A 27,877-nucleotide genomic window follows, 5' to 3' on the forward strand; every position below is an offset into this window, starting at 1 on the left:
CTCCCTTCCATTCTCTAAAAAAATCAATGGAAAAAACATCCTTGGGTGAGGATTTAAAAAAAGAAAGAGAAAGAAAGAAAGAAAGAAAGAAAGAAAGAAAGAAAGAAAGAAAGAAAGAAAGAAAGAAAGAAAGGCACACCCCTAGCAGTATGCACTGCCGGTAAGGTAACAGGATTAGTTCCAGAGACTGCTAGCACTGGGGTTTGAGTGATCTCTTGAAAATACCTGGCCATGTTACCTGTAAGCTGCCCAGTCCACTTAGGACCTTTTAAGAGGCCACTGTAGGTAGTGGCAGGCTAAAAGAAAAGGTACCAACCAGTAAAATCACTAGCAAATACTTTTAGAAACTGGCCTGGCGTGTCTACTGACTGACTGACTACTTGCAAGTTGACATAGCCTAGTCAAGAAACAGAGCTCCTTCCTTGCCTCCACCCCTTTTAATTTTCTCCCTGGAGCAACTACTCTGGTAAACCTCACCCACATGAGCATTGAGACTGGAAAGTTATTACATAATGTGCTTTTTACAATTCCAGCCAGAACCAATCAAAACACTAAGCAGAATGCAGGTAGTTGCATAGGGTAAGGTTGAACACAGCAACCCCAGGGCACTGAGTCACAGCTGGAGGAAGATGCATCGACTATGACAAGTTCCAGTTAAACTTCAAAAACTTACTCACAGACTCCTTGGAGCTTAACATTTAAGGTAAATACACGAAGTACATCAGAGACACCATGTAGCTTTTTTTTTTTTTTTTTTTTTTTTGCTGTTAGTCCATCGAAACCTCCCTTAATTAAAAACAGTCTCTCTCTTCAATGGCTCTGCCAGAGGTATATTCTCAGAGAGACTGCAGCAGGGAACTGTGTTACACAGAGCACTGGAATATCAGTCAAGAGACCTGAATTCTAGTCCTAGCTGGGTCACAAACATACAATGTTAACTCTCCCTCTCTGGCCTCGATTTCCTCATCTGCACAATGACTGGCTTGGACTAGGTTAGGAGCCCATGGATAGGCTTCAAGGTCAGTCTGTGAACTCCTTGAAACTGTAACAGTTTGCTGTGTAGACGCCCATGTGCACTTCTGTGCAGAGGGTCCAACGTTTTAGCCAGATTTTCATAGGGAGCCAGGATTTGCAAAAGGGTAAGAACCAACAGATCAGAGTAAAGGGTACTTTCTGCCTCAATGTTCTAATTGCAACAAAAGTGGAGGACTTAAACTTCATGAACCTGGAATAGGCCAAATTTCCTAAATAGGACACAAAAAGCTTCTAATCATAACGAACAAAATGAATAAATTTGAATAAGTAAAATTTGAATAAGTAAAATTAAGGACCCTGGCTGGGTAGTTCAGTTGGTTAGAGCATCATCCAGATACACCAAGGTTGCAGGTTTGATCCCTGGTCACAGCACATACAGGAAGCAACCAGTGAATGCATAAGTAAGTGCAATAACAAATCGATGTTTCTTTCTCTCTTTCCCTTCCTCTCTCTAAAATAAAAAGAAAAACAACACAAAAAAACAAAACAAACAAAAAATAACATTTAAAAGAAAAAGACACATAGTAAGTTTTGGCCAAGGAAGTGCTGCAGTAGGAACTCTGCTAGTGGGAGTATAATTTGGACAGTTGGTAGATACCACAGTTAAACATTCACACAATTTATAATCCAGTATTTCTACCCCTAAGTTTATACCTAACAGAAATGCATAAATATGTTCACCAAAAGAAAGGCGCAAAACCAGCAGCACTACTTGTAATAGCTCCAAACTGGATGAAACTCAAGAAGCCATCAACAGTAGAGGGGATAAATTGTGTACATTCACACAGTGGTCTGGATGCAGTGAGAATAAATGAACTACTGTTACTCCCCACACCATGATGAATCTCACTGATGTTATGAGGAGTGGAAGATACAAGAGAGTACATATTTATATAAAGTTCAAAAATGGGCTAAACAGAAGCATGGCAATAGAAGTCAAGATAGTAGTTAGTTACTCTTGGAGGAGTAGTGGCTATAACTGGCAAAAGAGGGTTTCCGGGAGACTGGTGCTGTTCTAGTTCTTCATCCGGACACTAGGTTAATGAATGTGTTCACTTTGTGAAAATTAACCACATTTACGATTTGTGCACTTTTCTGTATATATGAAGATTTTCCATACTACCAGAAGATCGAGAATCTTTCATTTATTCAGTCACTGTAATACACTGAATGAGTCTTTATTGAGCACCTATATAAGACACTGAGCAAGTTGTTGGGGATAGTGGTATGAACGACAGTATGGTCTCTGCCCTCACTGAGTTTACAATCCATAGAATTCTACTTGGTCCACTAAGCTTACTTTTGGTTTTTGCTTCCTTTCTTTAAACAAGGATGGTGACTTAGGAAGTCTGAATTTAGAAAGTGTCTTGAGGAAAGAAAGCCTCCCAGGAGAGAAATTTTACTTTGAGATCCATCACCATTGTCTTTGTTTCTTCAATGTATAGAGAAGCAACATTTCTTTAAATATATCTTCTTTAGACAGATCCTTATTTACCTAAAGCTAGTCATTATGAATTCTGATTAGTATCTAAAGTTAAGATTTTGTTTTGGAAGGATATAGAAATTGACTTCAATATATGGCTCCTAAGTTTTTCCTACTCTTTATTTCCAGCTTTTTTTACATGACCTACAAAGTTACTACAGGTATAAGACTATGAATTGCCTATGTGACCTTAAACTGACAATTCCAACGACAGACAAAATGCTCTAGGAAACAATGTGAGGCAGAGATATTATTAGTACGTTGTGAGGAGTCCCCACCTTCCTATAATTCTGTATTTCAGATCTTTAGGAGAGAAAATCAGTAAGCCCTCAACATTCTTCCAATACATTTCCAACTATAATTAGATATATCCACAGAGAAAATCTCTTCTGAAGCAGTACAACTTATTTTAAAAACTTATTTTTTTATTTAAAAAAGTTTAAATAAGCACATTATCAGAAAATCTTAATTGTTATTATGTGTTCTTCTTATTTATATTGGTAGGTACCAAACAAATGGAAGAAATGTTTTAGTTATAAGAAATCAGAAGCAGAGAACAATGAATGATCCATTCTATTGTGTTCCAGGAAAAGGCTGGTTAGAATAAACTGAGGCATGCCAGAATCTTTTTAGGAATAAGACTAAACCTCTTATTTTTTTATCCTCACCCGAGGACTTTTTGTTTGTTTGTTTGATTTATCTTCAGATAGAGCAGGAGGGAGAGAGGGAGGAAGAGAGAGAGAAACATCAATGGGAGACACATTGACTGGCTGCCTCCAGCACAACCCCAACTGGGACTGGGGCCGGGGACCAAATGCAACCGAGGTATGTGCCCTTAGTGGGAACCGAACCTGGAACTCTGGCCAACGGGCTGCTCTACCACTGGGCCAAACTGGCCAGGGCAAAACCTCTTGTTAATTTAGCTGAATCTTTTGAAGCTAGAGAAGTAAATAGGTGTCTGTCCCTAGAGTTAATTCTGATTGACCAGAAATTCAGGTAGGGAAAAATAAAGCAAGTTTTCAAAAATTAAACTCATTATCACTTCCCAACCTTCCTCACCTCCTAAAATGGCACCACCATCTATTGTTTCCCAAGCCAAAAATCTGTAAGTTATCTGTCACTTTTCTCTCTCCTTCACTTCCCATATCCCTCTAATCATCAAGACCTAGCAACTTGCCTTCTAAATATTGCTGGTACCTTGTCTCTCTGCCTTTACTGCAATGACCTGAGTTCAAGCTGCCATGATTCCTCACCTGGCTGGCTGTAACCATATCTAACCAGTTTCTTAAGCAACAGGTTTACCACCCTTCAATCTGTTCTCAGTTCTCTATCTATAGTGGCATTTCTATACATAGTCTCTCTGCCCTCAAAAGAAACTCTGAATTCCCTTTTATGGCTTTTTTTTTTTATCCTCACCCGAGGACATTTTTCCATTTTTTGTTCAGATAGAGTGGGAGGAAGAGAGAGAGAGAGAGAGAAACATCGATGTGAAAGGGACACATCGAGTGGTTGCCAACTGCACGACCAACCAGGGCCGGGGACAAACTGCAACTAAGGCACACGCCCTTAGCGGGAACCGAACCCGGGTCTCTCTGGACCGCAGGCCGACGCTCTAACTGCTGAGCCAAACCGGCCAGGGCCCATTCGTGGCTTTTAAGGGCTTCCCTTGTCTGGCTCCTGCTTACTTCTCAGTCTAATCACTAAATCACCTCCCCCACCCCCCATTTCTCTCCTAGTTCCCATACCAAAATACTCAAACAGTTCCAATTCTCTCCAAACAGATTAGAAACATAAAAGACTGCTGCTTCTCAGAATATGACATTTTGCTTAGCTGGTCATCTGTTACCAGTTTGAGAGGTGATGCCATCTGCTACTACTATAAAGGAAGGAGCAGGCAAGTATTAGGAGACTGAACAGTCTTGGGCTACTCCTGAGCTGGCTGGCTCCAGCTGCTGATCCACTACCCTGACGAGAACTAGGCTATTCTATCAACAGAACAGTCTAAGAGAAGTCAACATTAGTTTTTATATGACCAAAACTTAGGCTGGCTAAAGGGAAAAAATAGTGTTTGGTTTTGAAAGTATTTCTGTGAGATTTCCGGTCAAGATGGCGGTGTAGGTAAACGTGGTATCGTGTCCTCCCACAACTACATCAAAGTTACAACTAAACTACAGAACAACCATCATTCAAAACCACCTGAAATCAAGCTGAATGGAAGTCCTACAACTAAAGCAGCAGCCACATCGAGACTGGTAGGAGGGGCGGAGGGGCTGGTCCCACACCCATGTGTGGCGAATAAAAATCAGGAGGACACCTCGGCTAGAAAGGTCCTCCCTGAGGACTGAGGGGTCCCCGTCCCACACCAGGCGCCCCGCTCAGAGTTCCAGTGCCAGGAAGAGAATCCCCATAACTTCTGGCTGGAAAAACAGGAGGAACTGAGGCTCAGGGAGGCTGAGGTGGCTGGGGCCCCAGGCAGCTCCTCTTAAAGGGCCCATGCACCAACTTCTCGGACTTACTCCCTCTAAGCTTGGAGGGGAGGCAGCTCGAGGGGTGCCAGAGACATACTGGGAAGAACTGAGTGTTTGGCATTGGAGCGAGGGCGCAACCTGGCTCACACTGGTAGCCCCGCCCTGGTGATTCCCTGAGGCCCCGCCCCACCCAACTTTCAGGCCCACCCAAGCTGTTGCTAGTTGCTTAACCATAGGAATGGCCTGTCTTGGATCCTGCTTCAGGTTTTCCTAAATTCTTTCAAACAAGCAGCATCTGGTCTCAGCTAGCCTCATACCTCTCGTTAAGTAATACACAGAAACAAACACAGGGAGGCCAAAATGAGGAGACAAAGAAACAGGTCCCAAATGAAAGAACAGAACAAAACCCCAGGAAAAGAACTAAGCGAAATGGAGATAAGCAACCTAACAGATGCTGAGTTCAAAATACTGCTTATAAGGATGCTTAGTGAATTTAGTGAGAACCTCAGTGAACTTAGTGAGGGCCTCAAGAGCATAAAAAAGGACCAGTCAGAAATGAAGGATGCACAGTCAGAAATGAAGGAGGCACTAACTGAAATAAAGAATAATTTACACAGATTCAATAGTAGAGTAGGTAAAGCCAAGAAGCAAACCATCGATTTGAAATATAAGTAAACAAAAAACACCCAATCAGAACAGCAAAAAGAAAAAAGAACCCAAGAAAATGAGGATAGTGTAAGGGGACTCTGGGACAACTTCAAGTGTGCCAACATTCGCATCCTGGGGGTGCCAGAAGGAGAAGAGAGAGAACAAGAAATCAAAAACCTATCTGAAACAATAATGGCAGAAAACTTCCCTAACTTGGTGAAGGAAACAGACATACAAGTCCAGGAAGCGCAGAGAGTCCCAAACAAGAGGAACTCCAAGAGGCCCACACCAAGACACATCATCATCAAAATGTAAAAGGCTCAAGACAAAGAGAGAATCTTAAAAACAGCAAGAGAAAAGCAGTTAGTTACCTACAAGGGACTTCCCATAAGACTGCCAGTTGATTTCTCAAAAGAAACTTTACAGGCTAGAAGGGAGTGGCAAGAAATATTCAGAGTGATGAAAAGCAAGAACCTACAACCAAGGTTACTCTATCCTGCAAAGCTGTCATTTAGAATCGGCCACATTAAAGAGTTTCCCAGACAAGGAAAAGTTAAAGGAGTTCATCACCACCAAACCATTAGTATATGAAATGATGAAGGGTCTTTTTGAAGAAAAAGATAAAGTATATGAACAAACAAAATGGCAATGAATACATATTTATGGACAACTGAATCTACAAACAAAATGAACAGGCAGAACAGAAACATTCTCATAGATACAGAGAACATTTTGTTGGTTGCCAGATTGGGGGGGGGGGGGTTGGGGGAATGGGTGAAAAAGGTGAAGGGATTAGTATAAATTTGTTGCTGGACTGACAAACCTCAAAGGGAAGGGGGTTTGGGGTGGGAAGAAATAAGCCAAAGAACTTTTATTCATAACCAATGGACACAGATAACAGTGTGAGAAAAGGCAGGAGGGGATGAATGGGGGGAAAATGAGGAACATCTGTAATACATTCAACAATAAAGATAGAAAAAAATAAAATAAAAAAAATAAAAAGTACCTTCTGTAAAACAAACCAAAAAAAAGAATGTATTTCTGTACTCACTTTTCTGTGTGTATCTGATGGTCAGGGATTTTAAAGGAACTCATAGAGTGTGAAAAGATCGCATGAGAACACGCTGCCAAAATATCCAACACAGTTTATGAGAAAGAACAATCCTCTGAGCTGGTTAGAGATGCCTGGTTTCCATCTTTTCTAGGTGAGATTTAGATAATAGATTCACTCAAGTTTATCAAACACCTACTAGGTAGGTACTGGGTAACATACTGGACACTCTCAGGACACCTTGTGAATCGAGTTATGAGTAACCCGATTGTTTCAAGGCAAAGGGCTAATTAACATACTAAGGTTATAGGCCCAAGAAATGAATAATTACAACTTCAAGCCAATGGTTTCTGACCCCAAGCTTAGCTCCTCAGTTAGCCACCTGACTGAACTGAGTATTTGCTTTTGAACCTTCCTTTTTACCCATATATGAGTAGGAGGTTTCAAAGAAGCAGAGTGATAATGACTACAAAGTAATAAAATCTCACCAATACACTGGGGTTTTCTCATTCTGCAGATGATACATCAGCTGTCTGAAAAACTGAACAGAGGTAGAACTTGGGAGATTTAGGGGAGACGGCCCTAGCAAAAACAAGGCAGAACAACAGCTATGGCTGCAACAAGAGGACTTGTAAAGAACAAAGTGCAGGGGGATGAAGTTCTGAAGCTTGCTGTGAAGTCAGAGGGAAAAGAAACAGGCAAATTGGCCACTCAGTTCCTTCCACTGCTAGTTTACTGCAGCTGGGACATGGTTAAGAAACTATGCTATTTGAATATGGCAGTGCAGAGCCATGTTCTAAAAAGAGGCCTGGAATCTTTTAGGTAATGTTACTAAAAGAAAAACAACAACAACACACACACAAAACTAGGCACAGTACTAGGTGCTTTTATATATTTAAGATATAAGTTTTACAGCCTGGTAAGGCAAATGTAATTATACCCATGAAATTAAATCTCAGAAAAACTAGGTAACTTGCTTACGTTACATTAGTTAATTTGGAATTTGAACCCCAGTCTCTGGGGCTCACAAACCCCTGCTACCCTTTGGCTGCCTTATCAGCCCGTACCCATCATAAACCAGGCAAGCCAGAGCATAAAGTAAACCTATAGACTCTGAGGGGATGCTCATCACTTTCCACAATTTCTGCAACCTCAGTACAGGTTATAGACATTCTGATACTCTGGACTGCCTCGATCCACTGAGGTATCTCTAGAAGGAAAAGAGAAACAAGCATTAAGTACTCAGGAGAACCTGCAATGGGCACTCATTGCACAGCCACAAGGAAATCTGGGTTGTGTTCTGTGAGGTGTTACTCACTGCCCTCTGCTGGTCACTTGGAAGAATGAGTGGAAAGAGGACCAAAGGTTCCTTTCAGCTTGAAATGTCAGATGATGATGATGACTGATTTTGAAAAACATTTTATTAGAGAAAAACTCAAATGTACAAAAAAACAGTATAATATATCTCCATGTGTCTTCATCCAGTTTCAAAAATGTATCAAGTCATGACCAATCTTGTGTATCTGTTCTTGACCTACTTCCCTCCACCATGTTTTATTTTGAAGCAAATCTCAAGACATCCTGTCATTGCATCTGTAAATATTTTAGTATGTATTTCTACAAGAAAAGGAATTTTTAAAAACCTCATCATACTACCATTCTCACAACAACAACAAAATCATCAATAAATGTAGTGATTCTTTATAGCATAGGAAGCCCCTAGCCTCCTCCCCAAAAAGAAAACAAACAAAAAAACCCCAAAGCATTCAGCTCCACCCAAGGAGGATTATAGAAAGGGAGCTGCAATCATGCAAAACACAGATTAATAGCCTGAAACACCCAGGCAAACAAAAGCACCCCATCTTCTGCCTTGCCAGGATAAACCAGCAGAAACACAGATTAAATAAATATCTTAATGAGAAATGCAAAGCTATGTACCCCTGAGTGGTAGAAGCATCTTCAGCTGAGTAGATCTGGCACATCTGCTACTCTTTCTTGAATCTTTCCAAAGATTCAGGAGGGCCACACAGTGTCCTTGGGGCCAAACACAGTCAGCTGGGTATCCAGGCAATTGGGATGAGACGTTAAGAGGCGTGACCATGCCAGCTCCCTGGCAATCTCAACGCAGGCATCAGAATCAGGCTGCTCCCATCTCTGTGTTATCTCTGAGCCATTTATGCCCTGGTACTGCTGCAAATTTCTATTTACATGCCTGTGTCCCTTTCTAGACTATGGACTTCTCCAAGGAAGGATGGTTTCATGTTCACTTTATTTATTTATTTAATTTTTTTATCCTCACCCAAGGCCATTTTTCCATATTTTGTTCAGATAGAGTGGGAGGGAGAGAGAGGTAGAGAGAGAGAGAAACATCAACGTGAAAGGGACACATCAAGTGGTTGCCACCCGCATGATCCAGCCAGGGCCGGGGACAAACTGCAACTGGGGTATGTGCCCTTAGGGGAACTGAACCCAGATCTCTCCAGACCGCAGGCCAGCGCTCTAACCATTGAGCTAATTGGCCAGGGCCATGTTCACTTTATATACTGTGTGGCTAACATGAGGGATGTTAAATAGATGGTTATATAAGACAGACAGAACTAGCCCTGGCCAGTTTTGCTCAGCAGTTAGAGTGTCGGCCCTTGGACCAATGAGTCGTGGGTTCAGTTCCAGTCAAGGGCATGTACCTTGGTTGTGGTTTGTCCCTGGCCCTGGTCAGGTCGTGTGGGAAGCAACCGGTCGATGTGTCGCTCTCGCATCAATGTTTCTCTCTCTCTCTCTCCTTCACACTCTATCTGATGATAAATAGAAAAATATCCTCTGGTGAGAGTTAAAAAATAAAAAATAAATAAGAAAGACTGAACTAGAAAAGTCCATCATTTGACAACACCAAGCATTGGAAAGAATGGGGAGAAACAAGAACTCTCATCTAGTACTAGAGGGATTGATATAACCACTTGGGAGGGCAATTTGTAATATCCAAAGATGTTCAAAGGCTTAAGCCCATAAATCAAGAACAGGATGTTTTAAAATTTTAAATAAAGGAATATTCAGAGAACAGCAACAACAAAAAATAGAAAGAGCTCCTAGAAATTAAAAATATAATAGCAGAAATAAAAAACTCAATAGAAGGGTTGGAAGCTGAAGTTGAGAAAATCTCCCAGAAAGCACAACCAAAGGACAAAGAGATCAAACATAGGAGAGAAAAGAAAGAAAACCAAAGGACTAGTCTAGGAGGTCCAATATTTGAATAAAAGGAGTGCCAGAAAAAGAAAAGAGAAAACAGATGGGAAGAAAATAAAAAAGAATAAGTGAAAATTGTTTTATATTCTGAGTGTCCGAACTACAAGAGCAATGAGTATCGTAACAGAGACTCACATCAAAGCACATCAGTGCCCTGCAGGAAAGTGAAGACCTAAGAGGCCTCCAGAAAGAACATACACAAAGGATTAATAATCAGAATGACTTGGGACTTTGACAGTAATCCTAGAAGTGAGAAGATAGTTGGAGCAATATCAAAATTCTAAAGGAAAATTATTTCCAATCAATCCCCAGCCTAAGTCTCAATTATGTGGGAGGGTAGACTAAAGATACATTTAGACATAGATCGTTTCCAAATTTCCCTCCCATGCATCCTTTCTCAAAAAATTACTGCACGGTGTGCTTCACCAAAACAAGAGTGGCACCATGAAGACAGAAGAATAAGATACAGGAAAGGCCCTGGCTGGTTTGGCTCAGGGGTTAGAGCGTCGGCCTGCAGACCAGAGTAGTGGGTTCAATTCCAGTCAAGGGCACATACCTGGTTGTGGTTTGTCCCCGGTCCTGGCCCTGGTTGGGGTTGTGTGGGAGGTAACCAATCGATGTGTCTCTCTCACATCGATGTTTCTCCCCCCCCCCCACCTCCCAGTCTATCTGAAGGTAAATGGAAAAGTATCCTCGAGTGAAGATTTAAAAAAAAAAAGATACAGGAAAGAAGGTACCCCTAAACCCCTCACATGAAACAGATAAAGACCATCTCTCTGGGCAAAGGAAGTTGAAGAAGGAAAAGTGTTTTCTGTGGCTTACCTATGAATCTCAATAACCTAGTCATATAGTGTAAACTCTGAAGACCGACTTCCCAAAGGTGCAATGTAACTGTATTAGGAGGACAGAGTGTGTGTGCTGAGGTTGGGTGAAGAGTTGAATTCAAATCTACCATGGTGAGAGGTCAACAGATAATGCCTAAAACTGAAAAGCAAAAAAGCAGTAATACAAACTTATTTTTTAGTGAACTGGCAGTGAAAACTAAAATAACCCATTAAGAGTGTTGGAAGTGGTTGTCTCTGGAGAGGGGAAGTGGGGGAGAAGGGCAAGGTACTGCTGTTTCTGCAACAATATGCATGTGTACCTTTCATAAATAAAAACATGAGGGAAAAACCTGCATACAAGGAGTTATTCAGAAAACTTAGAGGGGCAGTAAAGCCTTCCAACAGTACCTCATATGGTTTGACTTTTTTAGACGACCAGATTATAGTGCTGCCTGCCTGTCTGTACATTATTGCAATATCCTAGTTTATGACCATCAAAATTCAGCATGTCACAAGTACTTGCTGGATACAGACAAAGCTTTACATTTTAACCAGGGGTGCTGAGGCCACTCAATCCAGCAGCTTCATTAAGTACGGATTTTCCAAGCTCTTACCAGCAGTGAAAATGCCTTTGGTGCTCTGTCTCAGACTAGAAGGTCTCACGATTGCTGAAAGCCCTATGAGGAAAACAACAAGGATGCCAAAAGAGCCAGATGTTAGTCATCGCAACACTTTTAAAGCCTGAAACTAAATATTCTTTCAGTTGTCCAATAAAACTAGCAAACCTATCTCTTCCTGGTGTCACAGAATGACAGTGAAAAAGGTATCAGGACTGAGGGCCAGGACTCTGGAGTTGCCAGCTGTGTCACCGACCAGCAATATGAGCACAGGCAAACGACTGACCCCTGTGGGCCTGGGCCTCCTCACCTTAAAACAAGGTGGGCTAGGAGACCTTCAAAGGTCATTTTATGACTTTAAATCTCCTTAAGGCTGCTGGTTCTCAATTCCAAGATGTAAAAAGATTAAAAAACCAAACAAACCCCCAAATACAAAAACCAAATGTTTCTGCCCAGGAATAAAACGTTCATTCTGAAAACACACACAGAGGACTCCCACAGTGAGGATCAACAGTACAGTTCCTCATGCCCTGTGAAAGGCAGCAGCGATCACACCGTGACTACAATCATGTTAAAATAAAAAACAACAAACAAAGGACACGCCTCCATATTTATCTTCAGAATAGGTATCTGGTGACCTAAACATATGCTCCTACAACCTGGGGCAGGTCCCTGGGAGAGTGTGCATGGTGCCCACCTATTGCAGCTAATGTTCAACATTGTCACGGTGAACATCTAGCACTGTGGCTTGCACCTTGGAGGGTTAAGTACTTAGTCAATAAAATAGGAGAATGCACTCATCTGAGGAGGGAGTCATTTTCAATTTCAAAATTATTTCTTTACTGACTGACCTCATAAATTACCTTTAACACCTCAAAGGGAAGTGGGTCTCTGAAGATAAGCTTCACATTTTTTGGTAAATATTAGGGAAGCCCTGGGGATAATGTGTAGAGAACATAGGCCATGCCAGAGGGTACCTACCAAACACACTATGAGAACTACTGAATGGGAGTTGGCTGATGAAAACTGTGTTTTTAATGTTATCTGATAAAAGCTGTGTTCCTGATATTATAAAAGCATTAAAAATGTCACCAGTCTCCTTCCTTCTCAGACTTGTCTTTGAAGTATGCTCTTGGGACCAAAAGAAACATTGTTTTCCCCCTTTGACAGTGATTTAGGACCCAGGAATTTGAAAATATAAATACTTTTATACCACCCCACTTCAAACAAATGAAAATGTAAATTTGGAAACCCCCAGATTGTTAGTACTTTCTTCTTCCTAGAAGCAATCTATCCCCTGATCTCTCCAGGTAAGAAAGAATAAAGAATATATCACAAATTTTGCTTTTACCCACAGCCAATACTTCCTCAACATCAAATTCATAAACATACCTAGTCGTACCACCTCTCCACAGTCAGGATCATGAGCAAGTTGTAAAAAAGTTTCTTCCACATCTCTGTTTTTTCCAGGAGGGTCCATAATATGATTTATTTGTTGCTGTAAGGTTTTGGGCAATGTCATTAGCTGAGTGAATTGTCCTTCTGGGCTTTTATCTATCTAAGGAATTAAAAAAAATGATGTCGATGGAAAGTACTTTGAATTCCATAAATATTCAAAAAACTGTGGCTTCTCTTTATTTATTTTAATCCTCACCTGAGGATATGTTTAGAGCAAGGAAGGGAGAGAGAGCAAGAGAGAGAAACATCGATGTGAGAAACATTGATTGGTTGCTTCCTGTATGTGCCCTGACTGAGGATCAAACCCATAAGCTTTTGGTGTATGGGACAACGCTCCAACTGATTGACCCACCGGGCCAGGGCCCCATGGCTTCTATTTAAAGTCATTCAAATATATTTGAACCCATATGCTAGACCAGACAGCATGCTAAGGAGACAGTCTCCTTTCTGAAATTAAATGCATAAGCGTTCAGGTTTCTAAATTCCTTCAAAAAAGCCAATTCTCTCCTTATAATATTCCATTTTTACAGAGAAAAGAAGAAATGCCTCTTTCAAGGATTGACTTCTGATCCTGTTTTAAAATTTCTATTTATCTAAAATTCAACATTAAAGGAAGGCTGTAGCTAACAGTCACTGAAGCCCCTCAAATCCAGGCACTCAAATTCTTTTATTTTAAACACAAAGACATAGTAATGTAGCCAAGATCATGGAGCCAATAAGAGAGATTGGGATCTAAATCTTTGTCTCCTGACTTTAGGGTCTCTTACATACCATGCTGTATTTCATAAACTGTAGGAATAAAGTGATGATAAGAACTAATCATAATTACTTTTAATCCCCTGGCACAGAGTACGAACACTAAAAAAAATTGGTTGGCCCTGGTCGGTTTTGCTTAGCGGTTAGAGCATTGGCCCTTGGACCAGAGGGTCCCAGGTTTGGTTCCCACTAAGGGCACGTACCTCAGTTGCAGTTTGTCCCCGATCCCAATTGGGGTCGTGTGGGTGGCGGCCACTCGATGTGTCTCTCTCACATCGATGTTTCTCTCTCTCTCCTCCCCCTCTCCCTCCCACTCTATCTGAAGATAAATGCAAAAAAAAAAAATGTCCTTGGGTGAGGATAAAAAACAACAACATTGGTTGAATAAAGTAATGAGTAACTGCATCAATAAACCTTAGTTGTCATTTTTTCTTAAACAGAAGTTACACCCGTGGTTTCTGTTCCCAACATATTCTAAAATATATCAAATTGAAAGGTAAATACAGAAATAAAACATATAGAACTATGCACCAGACTGCACTTGGAAATTTTTGAATCAAAAGTTAGCCACAGAGCTGGGGCCACACCTGGTTTCCCTAACTTCTAGTCTAATACACTTTACTTCACGGAACTAAATTTTTACAAAATCATGTAAACACTGACTGCCTGCCAAATTGAGAACCAATAACATTTCCCTCAACAGCTCTTCACATTATTTTCCAAGTAAGAATTTTTCTTGTATGCTTTTAAATAAATGTTTGGTTTTAACTTTAAGAGACTAGTAAGGAAACAATGAGACAAATGAATGTACTAAGTTTTAGATTCAGATTTTCCAGATACAACCAACTTTCTTAATTAGAATTCACTCATTCTATCACACTTTAAAAAATATGTTTTTAGACCTGGCCAGTTTGGTTCAGTGGTAGAGCGTTGGCCTACAGACCAGTGAGTCACGGGTTCGATTCCAGCCATAGGCACAGACCTCAGATGCAGTTAGTTAGTACCTGGCCCTGGCTGGGGTTGGGCGGGAGGCAACCGTCAATGTCTCTCTCTCATGTCAATGTTTTTCTCTCTCTCTCCCTCTTACTCTGTCTAAAGATAAAGAGAAAAACATCCTCAGGTAAGGATTTAAATAAATAAATAAATAAAAATAAAAAAAATATATGTTTTTATTAATTTTTTAGAGAGAGAGGAAGGTAGAGAGAGAGAGAGAAACATTAATGTGAGAGAGAAACATTGATCAGCTGCCTCTGGCACAGCCCCTACTGGGGATCAAGCCTGCAACTTGGGCACGTGACCTGACCAGAATCGAACTGGGACCTCTCAGTCCATGGGATGATACTCAATCCACTGAGCCACACTGGCTGGGCTCTACATTTTTTATTCAACAAATAGTTATTGAATACATGCCAATGTCTTGATTTTCTAGTTTTATCTATAAAATCTATGCAAAGAAGAAAAAAATGCTATTATTTAGTGGCTTCAACACAGGTAGTTTTTTTTTAACATAAATATTTCCTATTTATCATTAAGATGATTCTAAATTCACAGAAGTCAACCCCTACTTAACTTTGGCTGTAGAATGACCAAAAATAAGTACACATTTCTATAAAATATACTAGAAATGACATTTATAGACCCATATTTTAGAGACAAGTATTGAGATTAGTGAAAAAGACTATATATTTCTATAAGGCTTGACCTATAAAACTTTCAGGAATTTGAGAGATGCCAAAATGGCTTAAGTACTATAAGGAATTAGAAAATAGTATTTGTTACTACTTTCTCTTGCAGAAAAGAATGCACTGGAATTTTTGTTTGGAAACATGTTGAAAAGACAAAATTAGATGACCTGTTCAAATAAATGGTTAAATTCTAATTATCCTTATTCTTCAATTCTTCACGTTTTACTGACATGAAAGAGAAAGCATTTAGTTAAAGGATGGGAGTTAAGGTGTATTTTAAAAGCAGATGTGGGAAAAGTCCACATATTGTATTTATATGAAATATCTAGAACAGGTAAATCCACAAAGTCAGAAAATAGATTAGTGGTAGCCTGGGGGAAGGAGAAGCTAGGAACTGCTAATGGGTATGAAATTTCTTTTTGGAGTGATGGGAATGTTCTAAAATTAGATTGTAGTAAATATATTACACAACTCTGTGAATATACTAAAAACCACTGACTATCATGGCATGTATATTATTTCTCAATAAAGCAGATATGGTTATATGATAGTGGTTTGCTGTGTTGCATCACCCAGATGTTGGCTTCAGGGCCAAAGGGTCCACTGGCAGCTGGCACTTTCTCAGAGTCCCTCCCAGAACTGTCCTCAGCTGAAGTGAGCTACTTGTATTCAATGACTGGAAAATGCAGGAATACAAGGCCTGGTCTCTTTGCTGGGTGTTGGGACAACTAGGAAGGGCCATCTAGCTCCACTGTGCCACCACGGAATTAGATGAAGTCTGTTTCAATCCTGATCTTACATAACTGGTACCAGGAATGGTTCTAGAATGTATTTTCTAAGGTGGCATTCTGGAGCTGTCATAGTGTGGAAAGCCAAGTGGAAACCTCTGAAACTGCCATTCTTATCCCCTAGTCAAGAGTAATTAAAAAATAAAAACATCCTGAGAGATATGTCAGAGATTAGTGTCATCTGTAGGTCTAAAAGATGCAGGCGTGTGATGTTTAATGTCATGTGTCAACTTGGCTAGGCTACGGTGTCCAGTAGGTTGATTAAATATTAGTCTAGCCTTGGCCGGTTTGGCTCAGTGGTCAGAGCGTTGGCCTGCGGTCCAGAGAGACCCAGGTTCAGTTCCCGCTAAGGGTGTGTACCTCGGTTGCAGTTTGTCCCCAGACCTGGTTGGTTGTGCAGGTGGCAGCCACTCGATGTGTCCCTTTCACGTCGATGTTTCTCTCTCTCTCTCTTCCTCTCTCTCCCTCCCACTCTATCTGAACAAAAAATGGAAACATGTCCTTGAGTGAGGATAAAAAAATATATATATATATATTAGTCTAGATGTTGTTATAAAGGTATATTTTAGATGTAATTAACATTTAAGTCAGTAAACTTTGAATAAAGTAGAATACCCTCTATAATGTGGGTAGACCCTAAGAAAAAAAGACTAAAAACCTCCTGAGGAAGAAGGAATTCTGTTTCCAGATTGCTCTCAGACTCAAGACTACCACATACTCTTCCCTGGGTCTCCTGCTTGCCAGCTTGCCCTGCAAATTTCAAACCTGTCAGCTCCTCCACAAATATGTGAGCTAATTCCTTAAAATAAATCTAACTCTCTCTCCAATTGTTTCTGGTTCTTTGGAGAACCCTAATACAAGGGTTGATGGTTCCTATCATATCTCCATTAAGCCTGGACCTCACAAAATCCAAATGAATTCTGTAGACTATAGTAGACTCTTCAGATCACAGTAGACTACCACAGAATCAACCAGGTAGAAGACCCAATTACATCTACTGTGCCAGAGGTGGTAAACCTGCTAGAGCAGATCAACAGAACTACAGGTATCTGGATGGAGTCACAGACCAGGTGAGTGCATTCTTTTCTATTCCTATTAGGAAAGAGGATCAGAAGCAGCTCACATTCATATGGGACAGCCATTAGGGCTATGTTAACTCATCTATCCTTTGTCTAAAGATTTTCAAAGGAAACTAGACTATCTGCACATTCTGTATAATCTCATGTTGGTTCACTACATCAATGTTATGTTGCTACTATCACCTGATGACAGCAAGGGGCAGGTACATTGGAAGCCTTGGTAGATATGTGCACTCCAGAGGGTAGAAGATAAACCCTATGAAGTTTCAAGAGCCTATCGCATCAGTGAAGTTTTTAGAGGTCAAGTGGTCTGGAGCATGCTGGGACGTCCTCTCCAAAGTAAAGATCAACTTATTGCATATTATACCTATCACTACTAAGAAAAAAGCAAAATGTGCTCTGGTTGGTGTGGCTTAGTTGGTTGGAGTATCATCCTATACACCAAAAGGTGGAGGGTTCAATTCCTGGTCAGGGCACATACCAAGGTTACAGGTTTGATCCCAGGTCAGGGCGTGTGCAGGAGGCAACTGATTGATGTTTCTCTCTCACACTGAAGTTTCTCTCTCTCTCCCTCCCTTCTTCTCTCTAAAATAAACAAATAAAATCACTAAAGAAATAAGGAAAGATAATAAATTCATAAAACAGAATAGAACGTGATATAAAAAGAACATTCAGAGGAAATTAAAATATTGATAGAAGTATCAGATGATCACTTTGAAAAGTTCTTCCGAAAAGCAGAAAAACAAAACAAAAACCCAAGGAAGCAAGAGGAAAGAAAAAAAAAAAGAGATCAAACTAGAAGGTCCAACAAACACCTAACAGGAATGTCAGAAAGACTAAACTAAAAAAAAAGAAGTGGACATAAAGACATTATTACAGCCCTGATGGGTTTGGTTCAGCGGTTAAAGCGTTGGCCTGCGGTCTGGAGAGACCTGGGTTCAGTTCCCGCTAAGGGCATATACTTCGGTTGCAGTTTGTCCCTGGCCCTGGTTGGGTCGTGCGGGTAGCAACCACTCGATGTGTCCCTTTCACGTCGATGTTTCTCTCTCTCTCTCCCTCTCCCACTCTATCTGAACAAAATATCAAAAAATGTCCTTGGGTGAGGATTAAAAAAAAAAAAATTTATTACATAAATAATAAAAGGAAATTTCTTACAGTTGAAAGTCATAAAGTCCAGACTTAAAAAGCTCATGAAGTACTAGAATACTAAATGAAAAAGAAAAGACATATAAAAAAACAAAGGCATATCATCATGAAATGTATGGATACTGGGAAAAGAAAACATCCTAAACAATGTTAGAGAGATAAAAAGGTCACATCCAAAGGACAGGGAATCTGAATATCATTATAGACTTTTTAATGCAACACTAGAAACTAAAAGAAATGAAGCTATAATTTAAAAATTCTGAGGGAAAATTATTTTCAACCTAAATTTTGATATTTATTCCAAACTGTCAATCACTGCAAGGGTAAAATTCTCTGATTTACATGGTCTTAAAAAATTTACTTCCCTCATAACCTATGTTAGAAAGGTATACTTCATCAAAATTAAAGTATAACCAAGAAAGAAGATAAAAGATGCAGAAAATAAAAAACTAGCAAAGGGGAGAAGCAAAAATTTCTCAAGATGATAATGAAAAGAAGTTCCAGGATGCTCTGGCTGGTTTGGCTCAACAGTTACAGTGTTGGCCCATGAACTGAAGGGTCAAAGGTTCAATTCCTGGTCAAGGGCATGTATCTGGGTTGCAGGTTTGATCCTCAACCCTGGTCAGGGCCATGCAGGAGGCAGCAAATCAATGTCTCTCTCTCTCCCCCCACCCCTCTCTTCCAACACTTTATCTAAAAATCAATAGAAAAATATCTTCGGGTGAGGATTAACAAAAACAAAAAGGAAAATAGTTAGCAAAGCCTCAGAAAAAAAGGGGGGATACAAGGTTCCATGAAAATGTCCCCAAGAAAAACAAGAAACAGAAAATTCCCAATAAGTTCATCTATAACAGGAGAAGTTTTACAGAATTGTACGAATATGAGGATGAACTAGTGACGGGCATGAATAAAATCCAGCAAGTAAAAAAAATGAGACAATTATTAATTCCAAAAAAAAAACCCAAGTTGTACAGGAAAGAAAATTTCATAGTACTATCTCAGCAGTAAGTTGTCATAATAAATTCAATATTGAATATTAATGTAACCAAAAATCATGAAATAGCTATATGTGGAGCAAGAGGAAGAGAGGTGAGAAAGTGTGTGCCTGTGTGTGTTGATGAGGGTGGCATACAGTAGAATATCTTCATCTGTCACAGGTGATGACAAAAATAAAGTACAAATTTTTTTTTTTTTTTTTGGTGGTATGTGCCCCTAGCGGAAACTGAACCCGGGACTCTCTGGTCCGCAGGCTGACGCTCAACCGCTGAGACAAACTGGCCAGGGCAGTACAAAATTTTTTTAAAAGTCAAGAAATGACAGTCAAATCATTATTTAGAAATACAGAAGTAGACATCAGAAGAATCAGCGAATGAGCCCTGGCCGGTTTTGGTCAGTGGTTAGAGCGTCGTCCCGCAGACTGGAGAAGCCTGGGTTCGGTTCCCGCTAAGGGTGCATACCTGGCTTGTAGTTTGTCCCCGGCCCTGGTTGGGGTTGTGTGGGTGGCAACCACTCGATGTGTCTCTCTCGCATCGATATTTCTTTCTCTCTCTTCCTCCCTCTCTCCCTCCCACTCTAGCTCAAGATAAATGAAAAAAAAAAAAAAAAAGTCCTTGGGTGACAATAAAAAAAAAAAAAAAAAAAGAATCAGCTAATGAGATGAGAGCAGCTACCTCTAGGGAGTAGCACTGAGATGTAGGAAGAAACATAGCAGGGAACTCTAACTTTTCGTTATAAACCTTGAGGTACTATTTGTTTTTTAAACCATGTACATGTATTATTTTGAGAAAAGTGCCAATTAAAAACAAAAAAATCGCCCTGGCCAGTTTGGCTCAGCGGTTAGAGTGACGGCCTGCAGTCCGGAGAGACCCGGGTTTGGTTCCCGCTAAGGGCACATACTTCGGTTGCAGTTTGTCCCCGGCCCTGGTTGGTCGTGCGGGTGGCAGCCACTCGATGTGTCCCTTCACGTCGATGTTTCTCTCTCTCTCTCCCTTCCTCTCTCTCCCTCCCACTCTATCTGTACAAAAAATGGAAAAATATCCTCGGGTGAGGATAAAACAAACAAACAAACAAACAAACATAAAAAACAAAAAAAAAAATCCTCAATCTGAAGCAAACATGGAAAAGTTTGCTCAGTGTAGTGGATATTCTGGGCATTTCATGATATGTATTCTATTCTTTCCTTATGTTTATTGTTTTTATTTTTATTTCTTTTATCCTCACCCGAGGACATTTTTCAATATTTTGTTGAGATAGAGTGGAGAGAGAGAGAGAGAGAGAAACATCGATGTGAAAGGGACACATTGAGTGGTTGCCACCCGCATGACCCAACCAGGGCTGGGGACAAACTGCAACCAAGGTACGTGCCCTTAGTGGGAACCAAACCCAGTCTCTCTGGACCGCAGGCCGACACTCTAACCGCTGAGCCAAACCAGCCAGGGCCTTTCCTTATGTTTAAAATAATTCTTATTTTAAAAAATTCCCTTTCAGTTATAAAAATTCCATTAATTTTTTATTCAATATAATATTACTTGATCCTATTATTTGGAAGAAGAACATAAAAAGTTAAAATACAGCGCTGGCCGGTTTGGCTCAGCGGAAGAGCATCAGTCCATGGACCAATGAGTCACGGGTTCGATTCCGGCCAAGGGCACGTACCTCGGTTGTGGTTGTTCCCGGACCTGGTCAGGGTCGTGTGGGAGGCAACCAATCGATATGTCCCTCTAACATCGATGTTTATCTCTCTCTCCTTTCTTCCTCTCTCTCCTTCCCATTCTGTCTGAAGATAAACAGAAAAATATCCTCAGGTGAGGATTAAAAAAAAAAAGGTAAAATACAATGTCCTTTATCCTAAAAAACAAAACAAAGCACCAAGGTTTCTATAGTTTAAAAAAATCTAATACTAAATTATTTTTCTCAAAGGAAAAGTTCTTTAATATTAATTTTTAAATACTTAATATTACTTTAAAAATACCTTGAAAGAAAGTTTCATTTAATGTATCAAAAGAAGAGTTCTAAGACATAATATAACGAATGGGGCATAAAAACAAGCTTCAGGATAATACGCATGAGTCCATTTATGTAAAACCAAACCAATCAAACAAAAAATGAACAAACCGTTCACACCTTTACAGGTACAAATATCTACAAAAATGCATTAAAAAAATCTGGAAGAATAAATGTCAAACTATCAGAAAGGTTACCTCTGGGGAGGCAAATGAGATTGGGGACAGAAAGAAGGTAATCTGAGAGTTTATTTTCACTTGTTTTTGATTGACAATTAATATGCATAGTAAGAATTTCAAATGGTAAAAGAGATATATATGGTGAAGGCAAGCAGAGCTTCCAAGTCAGCCCTGGTTCCCTTCTCCAAAGGTGGTCTCTTATTATCAGTCTCTTTTGTTACCTTTTTTCTCCCCTCATTATTCCAAATATACAGAACATGTTTATATATAAAATTTACTTTTAAAAATATGTCATCACACTAGTTATACTGTTCTAACTCTTACTTTCTTTTCCCCCTTAAAATAGATCTTTCCTTAGAAATGGTATAAGTTATTTTCCACAGTTACCTCCAGTCTGCCTTGTTGGATTTTATACACCACTTGTGGATTCTCCTGTAGTATGTTGCCATACAGCTCACGAAAGTGGGCTATGTTGGGCTTTACAATATTCAACACTTTTGTCTTATTTTCTCCAACCACCATCCGAAAGTCGCCTGGTTAAAACAAAAGGAAAAACACATTTTCCATTGATAATCCACATACTGACCCATGGACCACAGTCCCACTTTGGTCCTGCACTAGTTCAAGTTGGCAGCATCCCTCATTCAAAACATTTCATTTTCCTCCTTAAAACTGTGAACACATTGCCCAAGGAATGCAAGCACTTGTTTGGGGGGAAAGAAAGTCTTTCAAATCATAAAGTCCTTTATGACAGTTAAAATATAGTTACCTAAGTACAAAAGGTAATCATCATTGAGAAGCTGATTTGTTTTTGTTTTTCCAAGACAGAAGCTTCTGTACTTACAAATTTTCACCTTGTGAACAAAACTCTGCCTGTGAACAAAACTCTGCCTGTGACCAAGCACGGAGATGAGGGTTGTGTGAACCACCTCAGACATGTCCTTGTTACTGCCCACTCAGCTTGGACCTGTTTGCTGTGCTTGCATGAGGGCTTTTGAGGTGCTTTAGGAATATGAACACCTTATTATATCTGATAAGGGCAAGAGCAGTAGTGTTAAAAGTCCTAGAATCTTGTTTACATTTAAGATGAGATTGAAAGCAGATATAATTTTGAAAATTTTATTTTTTAAATATATATATTTAATGCTCACCCGAGGATACATTTTTATTAATTTTAGAGAGATAGGAAGGGAAGGAGAGGGAGAGGAAGAGAGAGAGGGGGGAGAGAGAGAGAGAGAAACATCAATGTGAGAAACATTGGTTAATTGCCTCCTGTATAAGCCCTAACAGGGGACCTAGATATGTGCCCTGACTGGGAATCAAACCCACAACACTTTGGTGCATGGAATGTCGCTCCAACCAACTGAGCCATTCAGCCAGGGCTAATTTTTTAAATTTTAAGTGGAAAAAAAATGAGAAATGGCATATTTACCCGTGGAATGAATTAAGCTGCAAAATAAATAATTCTGAAGGACAAAGCAACGTTTGAAACAAATGTAAAGTGCCCTGTCCTGCCTATGCCACTGATAATTATCATCAAGATATGGGGGGGGGGGAAGGTGATAAAATGGGAAAACTTGCATGAATGCCTATTAGGCTGACGTTAATTCAAGACTGAGCACATATGAGGACCTCCTAGGTGAAGTTTGGTGAAAGCAACATGGCTGAAACCTTTGTTGGACAGACAGAAAGTTGTCTAGGGGAGCAATGAGGTAACAAGTGCAGGCAGACATTGTACCAGCTGTGGAGGAATCCTTGGGACAAGGTGACAATTTATCATCCAAATGAGGTCACTTTTGAGGGTGAAGGGGGCACTATGAATAATTCCACCCAGGACAAGTACAAACTGGGCAAACCAGAACAAATGATTACCCTTGTCGATTTTGGGGGGAGGGGGACGGACAGGGAGGAATAATCAAAATAGTTACGTGCCACAACAGATATTCCTAATGCAAACTGTTGGTCTGTCTTATAAAAAAATGAAAGGATACCCATAGTATGTACCTCAGTATGAAATAAAATATGCCTGGTTTTTAAGACCAACTTATGCTACAATTTGGTGGAAAGCAGCTGGGGATTGAAAACTCAAGAAAACTTACAAATAGTCTCTGAAACCCAACCTTTGTGACATGAGGTCTAACTCTTCAGAGCAATGAGCAGAAGTGAATTCTGGTCATAACAAGCTGCTCAAATATGGAAGAACTGTTTTTTAACTGTTATTTTAAAGGGAAATAGTTAAAACCTGGGATGACTACTGTTGACATAATAAACTGCTAAAACCCCACCTTTGGAGAACAAGCCGAAAGAAATAAACCCAAACAGAGGCCAGGCACTGTTCCAAGTGCTTTGCTGAATTACCTCACTTAACCCACACAACTATCCTCTCAGGTAGATACTGGTATAACCCCATCTAGCACCAAGGCAACAAAGACACAGAGATGAAGTGAACTGCCTAAGATTTCCCAGGAGCTAAGTGAATATACTACATACATACAACTGTTCACCAAAGCACTATTTATAATATTGAAGCACTGGAAGCAACGGACATGTCCAACAGGGGGATGGAGATGCTATGATAGTACACCTTTACCTTACCACAAAGCAGTTTACAACTATTAAAAATTATAGTAATCACAAAGAGCAAGATGGAAAATGAGCACATAAGAAAACAGGATACAAAAATACAAGACAACAACTTTGTAAAAAAAAAAAAAAAAACCCAGGAAAAACAAGACAAAGGGATTATATAAAAATGGCTATTTTTGTTCTAATGAGATTCACATTTATTGTGGGCTTTTGTGGGTGTGTGTGCTTTACATTTGCTATCTCGTTTAGTCAAATTATTTCCAATTTTACAGATGAGGAGATTGAGGTGCAAGATCCAGCTGCCTTTCAGGATCAGGGTAGTGACATTTGAGGTGACTAGTTTTACTCTGCTTTTTTCCTCTATTGAGCATCACTTCTGTAATGTTGGCATATTACTTCTAGCATTTTAAAATAAATTCACAAGATGCAGAAATGTGATGACTTGGCAAATGTGAGCGGAGAGGAAGCTGAATTTCAATTGTGTAAATCCTCATGCTTTTATTTAGAGTCTATAAATGGATTCTATTGATCTGTGAGGGGATGAAATGCCATCAAACTCTGAATCCAACATGGCTGGCTCTGAAGTGAAAGATCAGTTTGTATCACAGTTGAGTTCTAAACATTTGTGTCATTTCTTTTCTTTCTGTACCTTCAACCAACAAAAAATTCTTATACTTTAGATAGCAACTTTCTGAGAGAGGGACTATATTTTACCAAAATATAAAAGCAAACTAATCCACATCCTCCCAAAAGAATGATTGCATACCATAATTAAAGAACCTGGAAAATACTATGGACCCTCTGAGAATAAGGACAGAGATCTCCCCAGCTCCTTTCAAACTGCCTGGTACATTAAAAGCAAGTCAGTAAATATCTGCTGAACTGAATTTCTGCAACTGCTGTGCTGCAGAACTAGCTTAGCCACAGGGAACAGCAAGCAAATAGGCTTATTACCCATTTCTTCAGAACAAAATAAATAAAATCACAGGCACAGTATGAATCAGCATCTGATCATAAGAATCAATTTTTCTAACCTCCAGAAATGTTTGCGACAAAACACAGAAACTGAGAAAAACTGATTGTTGACTTCTATTTTATGCCTCTACTGATGGGTTTAACTCTTGACTGTGCAAGCCAATCTAATAAAATGGGTAACCAAAAGGATAATTTCTCTTTGACTCTGAAATGAGACAAACTCAGAGGCTGTAAACCATCTGTAGTGGCCTGCCATCAGTGATCAGGGACCTTATTATGAATGTAGGGATGTGAGGGGCTGTGAAGTATAGTGGAAAGGGCCTGGCTTTCATGTCTGGCAATGTAAATCTGGAGATTAACTTTTCTGAGTTAGTTTCCTTCTCTGTAAAATGGCTGTAACAATCATACTAATTTCACAAGGTTGCTTTTAGATTTAAATGAGGTAATGTATTTGACAATGCTTTGTAAATAGTAGAGGAGGCCAAGTCTTTGAAAATAATGACTGGTTAATGTTTTCTCTCTTAAACTATCTGCAATACTGTTGTCATTTCAGTTCAAGAAATATTTGGGTGGCTACTAAGTTTGCTAGGCATTGGAGATATAAAGATATATGCCTTACCTAAGGCAGCAACAGACATGACAACAGATCTTCAGTGCAGGTTACAGAAGTGAGGTATTTCTTAGGTGGTAGTATTTAAGAACAGCAGCCCCAACTGGAGATTGATATGGCAAAATATTATTCATTTTTAACAGCTTTTTTTGGGATATAATTTACATACCATATAATTCACCCAGGTAAAGTATATAATTCAATGTTTTTTAGTATATTTACAGTTATGCAACCACCTAATTTTAGGAAATTTTGGCCTCCCTAAAAGAAATGCTGTATCCATTAGTAGTCACTTTCCATCTCTCTCTACCCTTCCACCGCCAGCCCTAAGCAATGATAATCTACTTTTTGTTTCTACAGATTTGCTGATTCTGGATATTTTATATAAATGAAATTGTACAATATATGGTCTTTTATGACTTAGCATGTTTTCAAAGTTCATGCATTGGTACTTATTCCTGTTTATGGCTAAATAATATTCCATTGGATAGAGGTACCACATTTTATTTATCCATTCCTCAGTTGATGACATTTGGGTTGTTTCCACTTTTAGACTAGTTATTATGAACATTTGTGTACAAGTTTTTGTGTGGATATATGTTCTCATTTCTATTGGATAGGTAACCAGGAATAGAATTGCTGGCTCATATGGTAACTCTGTTTAATATTTTAAGGAGTTGACAAACTGTTTTTCCAAAGCAGATGTACCCTTTTATAATCCTACCAGCAATGTATGAAGTTTTCAATTTCTTCTCATCCTCATCAATACTTGTTCTTGTCTGTCTTTTTTATTATAGCCATTGTAGTGGGTGTGAAGTGGGATCTCTATGGTTTTGATTGACATTTTCCTAATGACTAATGATGTTGAGCACCTTTTCATGTGCTTATTTGCTATTTGTATACTCTTTTCAAATACATTAAAAATTTTTTTTCTTTATTGATTTTAGAGAGAGAGGAAGGGAGAGGGAGGGAGATAGAGACATTGATGAGAGAGAATATCAATCAGGTGCCCCTCACATGCCCCCACTGGGGATCAGGCCCACAACCCAGGCATGTGTCCCGACTGGGAATCAAACTGGTGACTTCCTGGTACATGGGTTGATGCTCAACCATTGAGACACACCAGCCGGGCACATGTCTATTTAATCCTTTGCCTATTTCCATACTGGGTTATTTGTCTTTTTACTGAAGTCTAAGAATTATCCAGAGTATATATACTCTGGATACTAGTCCCTTGCCATCACATATGTGATTTGTAAATCTTTTATCCTATTTTGTTGGTTGCCTTTTCACTTTCTTGATGGTATCATTTACAGCACAAAATTTTAATTTCTAGAAGGCAGTATAACACACAATTCGAAATGCATTCTTAAAAGTATCTCCATGGCCTCAGAAGACTAACTCACATGTGGAAGAGAATGAGATAAGAATAAATAGCTGATATACTTAGTGATGTAACTTTGAATCACTTTTCCTTTTACGCACTTTACAGAACACAAATTGGATGGGTGTGGGGAGGGATGGGGAGAAAGCAGTTTTATGATACTGGTTCAGGAAGAAACCAGCATCACAACCATTCATTCATTCATTATTTACTGAGCCCCTAGTAAACACCAGAATAGAGTGAGCAAAACAAGACAAAAATTTCTGTCCTCTCTATACAGTGGTGGAACACAAACCAAAGGCAAACAAATAAAAATAAACAGTATTTCAGGAAAATGATATGATGAAAACAAGCCGAAAAAGATGACAGGGGGTGGAGGGCAAGCCACATGGGTCCTCGGGAGAAGAGTGTCCCAGGTATAAACCAGTAATGACCCACCATAACAGAGCCTTTGTGTAATAGTGAAGGGTTAGGAGTGAGGGTTCTAGGATAAGCTACTTAACTTCTCTGGGCTCCAGTATCCTCAAATGTAAATTTCAAGAATTAAATGCAGTATAAAAGAAAAAGCCATGGGCACCCATACTTGTTTAATATAAATAAATTCTAATGTATATGTGGTTAAAAACAATGCTGGCATCCAGAATTACTCCTCAAAGAGAATGAACGTGATGTTAAAAAAATTAAGTCTCAGCCCTGGCCGGTTTGGCTCAGCGGTTGAGCATCAGCCTGCAGACTAGAGAGTCTTGGGTTCGGTTCCCGCTAGGGGCACGTACCACAAAAAAAAAAAAAATTAAGTCTCAGATTATATTGACCAAACCTTGGGTGAGGGAGGAGGCAGACTCATTCAGCAGCCCTACATAAG

At 39.6% G+C, this 27,877-nt stretch overlaps 1 protein-coding gene across 5 annotated transcripts in view; it reads right to left on the minus strand.

Moving 5' to 3' along the window:
- The window catches only part of TAMM41 (TAM41 mitochondrial translocator assembly and maintenance homolog), a 66,940-nt gene that overhangs the window by 13,480 nt on the left and 25,583 nt on the right, over positions 1-27,877 (minus strand). For 3 of the 5 annotated variants that reach the window (XM_036267486.1, XM_036267482.1, XM_036267485.1), the window contains exons 5-7: positions 21,848-21,993; positions 12,759-12,924; positions 11,364-11,426 (exon numbers count right to left, since the gene is read on the minus strand). In XM_036267486.1, the coding sequence (XP_036123379.1) occupies positions 11,364-11,426; positions 12,759-12,924; positions 21,848-21,993 (375 nt within the window). Of the gene's footprint in view, positions 1-7,740; positions 7,896-11,363; positions 11,427-12,758; positions 12,925-21,847; positions 21,994-27,877 lie in introns of those variants that run through there. The other 2 variants (XM_036267483.1, XM_036267484.1) reach the window with 2 other exon arrangements.

The sequence above is a fragment of the Molossus molossus genome, unplaced genomic scaffold (genome assembly GCF_014108415.1).
Source record: "Molossus molossus isolate mMolMol1 unplaced genomic scaffold, mMolMol1.p scaffold_m16_p_18, whole genome shotgun sequence".
Classification (NCBI taxonomy): Eukaryota; Metazoa; Chordata; class Mammalia; order Chiroptera; family Molossidae; genus Molossus; species Molossus molossus.